This window comes from Pyrus communis, chromosome 4, assembly GCF_041283825.1.
Source record: "Pyrus communis isolate YQ-2024b chromosome 4, ASM4128382v1, whole genome shotgun sequence".
Lineage (NCBI taxonomy): Eukaryota > Viridiplantae > Streptophyta > Magnoliopsida > Rosales > Rosaceae > Pyrus > Pyrus communis.
This window is the reverse complement of record NC_142568.1, coordinates 18872928-18879782: the sequence shown is the minus strand read 5'-3', so window position 1 is coordinate 18879782 and position 6855 is coordinate 18872928. Positions and strand designations below refer to the sequence as shown.

The 6855-nt window shown below is 38.4% G+C and overlaps 1 protein-coding gene across 1 annotated transcript; it reads right to left on the bottom strand.

The window, feature by feature from the left end:
- Positions 1-2885: 2885 nt before the first annotated feature.
- On the bottom strand, positions 2886-5875 carry LOC137723666 (pyruvate decarboxylase 2). The gene is made up of 6 exons (XM_068462865.2): positions 5105-5875; positions 4757-4920; positions 4004-4654; positions 3799-3916; positions 3405-3593; positions 2886-3299 (listed from the first exon to the last, which is right to left on the bottom strand). Exons 1-6 carry the CDS (start codon positions 5624-5626, stop codon positions 3129-3131), a joined length of 1815 nt encoding a protein of 604 aa, XP_068318966.1. The 5' UTR covers positions 5627-5875; the 3' UTR covers positions 2886-3128.
- Between the last annotated feature and the right edge of the window lie 980 nt (positions 5876-6855).

Genomic DNA, 6855 nt, shown 5'->3' with positions numbered 1-6855 from the left:
ATGCAGTAAAAAGGTACCACGACAGATTATGACCACTCCATCAGTACAAAATTGACAATTAATTTAACCAGAAATTATATGACATTGACATTCCAATATATTATATCAGTTGGAAAATAAAACATATCTATTATTAAATTAATAGTTTAGGCAATGTTGGATATTCACATCAATGTTCTAAAAATCAGCCTACGTGGTGCCTAGGCGCTCGGCGGTGGAGTCCCGACCCAATTTAGGCTAAGGCTTTCAGGTGAAGCAGGGAGAATTTAGGCAGCCGCCTAGGTGGTCTAGGCGGCCCTAAGTGGTTGCCTAGGTGGCAGTCGAAGCAACTCCCAATCTCGCTGCAAATCTTGCCTCACATTCACACGATCCATCACCAACAACCCAAATCTTCAAACTAGCACTCCTACACCCAAAATCAATCGATAAACCCACTGAAATTGAAAAAAAAAATGAAGAACAAAACTAGAATTCACGACGCCTCAAGTAGATTGAGAAGATTATGGGTTTTGCTGCAGAGAAAAGGGGATCTGCTACAGAGAAGAGAAGAGAGAGAGAGAGAGAGAGAGAGAGAGAGTCAAAAGAAAAAGGAGGAAAAAAAGGCATAAATGTTAGAGCCACTTTTCCACTAACCAAATGATGGTTGGGAACTTGGGAGTCGAGACTGGCCTTGGCCTCAGAGAAAGCTGTGGAGAAGGAATCGAGGTGGTTTAATTGAAAAACGGGTTTTTCTTTCAAGTTAGGTCCATTTTGATTTAAAACTAAGCCCACTATTCTTTATAATAAATATTTTTTTATGTATTTTTTTAATTTACATTTTTTTTCTTCTAATTTCTCTATACATGGTTTTTCTAAGTGTGAATATATGTATACATATATATATGTTAATATGTTATATAATAAATTTATTTAAAAAAATACAAATCCGTCTAGACCCCTGCCTAGCAACCTAGGCGCTAGGCCCCTACCTACCGCCCGACTATCGCCTAGCGATTTTTAGAATCTTGATTCACATTACATTTTAAAATTATAAATATAGTTAATAATCAAATTATTATTTATGTATTAATTAATGTGTTTATTTTTTATTAGTACATCACATAGTTTGTAAACATGATTTAAAAAATTAGACCACCCAGCATTATGCTTAGTTACAAATTACAATCAATAACGTTGTTCCTCAAACAAGCGGATTTGTCAAGAATACTTATTTTCTCGATCGGTTAGTTTTGATTAGATACACACCATAAGATGGTAGTAAAGAATGCTATTCACATAATGGGCCCAATAATATTATTGTACCGCATCATCCAATAAAAAGTATGCATGTGTCACGTAAAAAAGATTCACACGTAACACATAAAAAGACATGTTGAAAGTAAGACTTGAATTGCAAGTTTTTCCATTAGTATGTAATACGCAAACTAGATCATAAACTAATTAAAATATGAGTAGATGCTCATAGTTCAAAGGGGAATGTACTTGAGAAAGGAGGCAAATTGTCTACTCTCATGTTTGGATGTTCTTCCCATCCCCTCCTATTTGTGTGGTTACGGTTAAGTCATATCAACATTTTATATTCCTATTGCTTTTTTGTCTTATTATCTTTATAAAAAAAAATCAAGATAAAATGTTGACGTGGCTTAACCGTAACCGCAAAAAAATGAGGGAATGAGAAGGGCACCCATATAGGAGGGTAGACAATCTGTCTCCCTTGAGAAATCCTTTTTCATGGAAAAATATTAAAAACAGAACATAAGAAACCCTTCACAAGAAGGAACAAATACTATTTTTTTTTTTTTCTTTTCTTCCAGATCCAAAGACGCTACGTTGATGAAAGGAAATGAAATGGAAGACTTTACTGAGGGTTGGGTGGGCGGCTGTTGGCAGCAGAAACCCTAGACCCCCACTCAAGCAACTCTTTGCTGGTCCTTGTGGGCTATCACCTCAATGAAGCACAAGCTATCCTAAACTTTCCTCTAATTGTATGATGACATGGATGTAATGCCTCGTGTTACGGGCATACTAAAATGTTTCTCCACAAACTTGTCAACCGTAAGATTGTTAGTATCTCTAGAAAATTAAAATTGGGAAACATGTTTGCAATAGGAAAATTTATATTTTGTCTTTGAACTTTCGCTATAATATATAACTGATTCGTGAACAAAAATTTTTTTGATTGAGGTTGTTGAATTTAACAAATGTGCACTATTTTTGTCCATGTCGCTAATTTTCATTAAGATTTCTTAATATAATAATTCGCCATCCACGTAGGTGTCATATATCTAAATATGTGATCATGAATTAAATCTAAACTAGATTGAAGTTTAGGATTAATATTAGGACGAAGGGAAATATTAAGCAGACTCTCTTGAAAGTTGAATTCTATGTACTCTTCGATACCTCATGTTTTGACAAAATTTTCGTGCTCGCATCATAAAATATTATGCAAAAAATATTTAGTTGTAGATAGTTCAAAAAAGTTTCGCTTTAAAAAACCATTTCACTTGGGGTGAAAGCTCAGAGGTAAACTGTCGTTTTATATTCTTGTTATACAATCAAATCGACAAACAACATCGCGAAAAAACCAATGATGTCGGAGCTCATTTTGTTATAGCCCTCTTTTGTCCTTCCTTCTCATAACGCAGTGACAAAGTACTACGACGGATTATGACCACTCCATAAGTACAAAATTGACAATTAATTTAACCAGAAATTATATGACTTTGACATTTCAATATATTATATCAGTTGGAAAATAAAATATATTTATTATTAAATTAATAGTTTAGGCAATGTTGGATATTCACATTACATTTTATAAAAGTATGCACGTGTTAAGTAAAAAATATTCATGCGCAACATGTAAAAGGATACGTTGAGAGTCAGACTTGAAATGCAAGTTTTTGCATTAATATGTAATACACAAACTAGATCATAAACTAATTAAAATATGAGAAGATACTCGTAATTCAAAGGGGAATGTACTTGAGAAACCCTTTTTCATGGAAAAATATTAAATACAAAACATAAGAAACCCTTCACAAGAAGGAACAAATACTAATTTTTTTTTCTTTCTTCCAGATCGAATGACGCTACGTTGATGAAAGGAAATGAGATGGAAGACTTTACTGAGGGTTGGGTGGGCGGCTGTTGGCAGCAGAAACCCTAGACCCCCACTCAAGCAACTCTTTGCTGGTATCGTCCTTGTGGGCTATCACCTCAATGAAGCACAAGCTATCCTTCTTCGCCCCGGTTGCAGTCTCAATCGCTTCAATCAGCTCCTCTTCGCAACGGACCTGCAGAATTGATAGATTCGGTTACAAGGAGTTTCACGATCCAGGAAACCCTTTGACTGATTAGTTGGAACAGATTAGATTAGAATGCATTAACAAACTAATTACCTTGGTTGTCCAGCACTTGCCCTCCCCGTTGTGGATGGCATCAACTAGTCCAGTGTAGTTCCAGTTCTTAATCACATTGTAGGGTCCGTCATGGATCTCCACCTCAATTGTGTATCCGCCGTTGTTTATCAGGAAGATGATGTTCTTCTGCCAATTTCGGATCATGGTGGACACATCTTGAACAGTCACCTATTAGTGAGCGAAAAATGGAAAAGTTCAAACAAGCTCTTTCAAATACAGCGCATAATTTAAATTAAATTCAAAAGATGGGTGTTTCGCGATATTTATGAAATGTTAGGCTGCAAATCCGGTAATGTTAACCGAGAAAATTTGATAAGGTTCGTAATGGGTACTTCACAATTTACAGCGTGCTAGAGAAAAGAACTAAATGTACCTGGAAACTCCCATCGCCGATGAAAGCAATCACACGCTTCTCAGGAACAGCTTGAGCATACCCAAGAGTTGCTCCAACTGACCAACCAATTGATCCATACTGCATCTGGAACTCATACCTGCAAACCCGATTTCAACTTCCCAATTGAATAAAAAACCATAACATAGAAAGAAACATGAAAAACCGCATTCTCTCCTTGGCTTACCCGCAACCAGCCGGCAATTTCAGTTTCTGGCAGTTAAACCATGAGTCCCCTGTCTCAGCAATCACAGCAGTTTCACTTGACAGCAAATTCTGGATGTGTTGGAACAGAACATTAACCCTCAAAGGTTCTTTCGGTGCAGACTTTAGAGGGTGTCCATTGGGAACAAAGATCCTGCTGTAGTTCTCATGAGCAGTTTTGTTGTGCTTGAGCCTCTTTGCCAGAGCTCGGAGGAAATCCTTCATCAGAACACAACCAAATGAAGGGCCATTTCCTATCGTCACGCGATCGGGCTGCACCACAATTGCCTTCTCTTTCTTGAGAAGCAGAGAGTATCCAACGGAGCTGTAGTCGTTGAAAATCGGTCCAGCAAACAAGTATGCATCTGCAGACTCCACAATCTCGGCGCAAAAGGCAGTGCTCACAGCACCCCAGTATGTTCCAATGAAATGGGGGTGGTGCTCTGGCACAAGGCCCTTTGCAGATGGCATGACAGCAAGAGCATAACCACTAGCATCAGCTAGTTCAACAAAGGCATTGCCAGCATGTGCAACTCGAAGTTTAGGCCCCCCTACCATAACCGGCTTCACTGCCTTGTTCAAGAACTCTGCAGCCGCCTCCACGGCAGCCTCTAAGCCCAAATGATTGCTCAATCTGCGGACCAAAACAAACAAATATATAAATTTCACACCTAAAAAGTTACAAAACATTTCCAGACACTTCAACTAAATGGAACAGAAACCCAAAAATGTGTACCTTGGAGACAATGAGAACGGAACAGGATCCCGGCTAAAAGTAGGATGAGGAATTCCAGCCAAGTTGCAGCTTATGCTGATATAAACAGGCTTGCTTTCTTTCAAGGCGGTTGAAATTGCGGTATCAATCATTTCATGAGCATCTTCCAGATTATTTACCACAGCCTAGTAAAAACCCACCATATGAAAATTAGCAAACTTTCAAAACGAACCAAAAAAGAGCAAAACAATACCAAATTTAGCAAAACCAAACTCACTACAAATCTTTCACAAAACCCATCAATAACCCAACATCAAAATTCAACATAAAAAATAAATTAAAAAACCAGAATCTTGATTTCATGCAAACCTGATAGCAAGTCACGGTCTGGAAGCATCTCAGCTCTTGGCTAAAATCCGGTAACCCAATAGTGTGGTGAAGAATCCTGTGCGTCCCGTGATCGTTCGAGTTGGGTCCTCCAACTATACAAATCAATGGCAGATTCTCACTGTAAGCTCCGGCGATAGCATTGAGAACACTGAGCCCACCCACAGTGAAAGTAACAGCACACGCCCCGACTCCCCGCGACCGAGCGTAGCCGTCAGCAGCGTACCCGGCGTTGAGTTCGTTGCAGCAGCCGATGTTGGTGAGCCCGGGCTCGGCGATGAGGTGGTCGAGGAGGGTCAAGTTAAAGTCACCGGGGACAGTGAACACGTCAGTGACGCCGATTTGGACGAGTCGGCGGGCGATGTGGCGACCCAGAGTGGCGTCAGAGGAATTGACGGTGGAGGGGGCAGTGCTTTGGATTGCCGAAGCGGCGCCGTTTGGGAGGCTGCCGACGTCGGTGCACGCCGGCTTGCAAACGTCGAGGGAACCGATTTTGGTGTCCATGGGTTTCTGAACTGGGTTTTGATCGTACTCAAAAACCGTACTTGAAAACTACTCGGAAAACAGAAAAGATGGGAACTTCGCGATGGGATTTGAAAATTGGTATTAGGGTTTTTCTGGGGTTTATGGAATTTGGTTTGGGAAAATGGTTTGGAAGGAGGTGAGTTTTTATAGGGGAAGTGAGAGGAAGATACTAGGGGCGTTTTTTCATGAGAGACGGTGTTTGGACCGTTGCAGTCGATTCTAAATACTGGGTGAATGAGTGGCGCGCAAGTATTATAATATTAATTTTTGGTTCAAAAATCTTAGATGGGAAAGGACATAGATATTTCTAATTACTCAATTAAAACTCTCTAATTTTTTTTCTCCTTAAATATCCTACTTACTAAACCTTGATGTTGATTTGTATTATGGAATAAATTACTTTGTTAATAAAATATAACCTTTTGTAATGTGTGTTATGCTTAGTATATTAATATTACTCAAATTATAATCCTAATTTTTTTTCCTTGATGATCCTACTAAGGCTTGATTTTGTTTGTATTCTGAAATAAGTCATTTTTGTTATAAAATACACCTTGTGTAATGTGTGTTATGCTTAGTACATTGATATCACTTTGTTGGGCCTGAAATTCACATTTTTGACTTAATTGAAGTTAGCTCAGAAGGGTGCCTGCAAGTCTCAATCCAGTGGAGAGATGCTAATGATTCGACTAGATACTGGACAAAGTATGATTGTCTTGAGATTAAAATCAGTTTCTGATGAGGTTTGAGTTATTTATTTAAGAATCATGATTGGTTTTTAAATCAGGGTTGACTTTATCACTTCATGCAACTAGATTAAGAACCCTAGTGCAAATGAAACTTGGTGGTGATGAGTTTTGGTGAAGGAAATTGTGAAGATAATTTTGTATTTTGAAGTATATACTGAGGAATTGAAATGTAACCAAAATTATACCACTCGGCAAATTTGGACATCACGAAACTCACCTTTATAAATATAAGTGGTTTTGCAATCTTCAACCCACACAAACAAACGCTTTACGTGGAATCCTTGCTCTACAGGAAATCTTCTCATGTCTTGAGGAAAATACTAACTAATTGCTCCACTAACCCCTCTGCCAGCACATATTCAGTTTAGTTTAACATCACTGGGTTAACAAACCAGCAACATATTCAGTTTGGTTAAACAACACTATTACTAGTTCAGTTGATTATCTATACCAAGATTC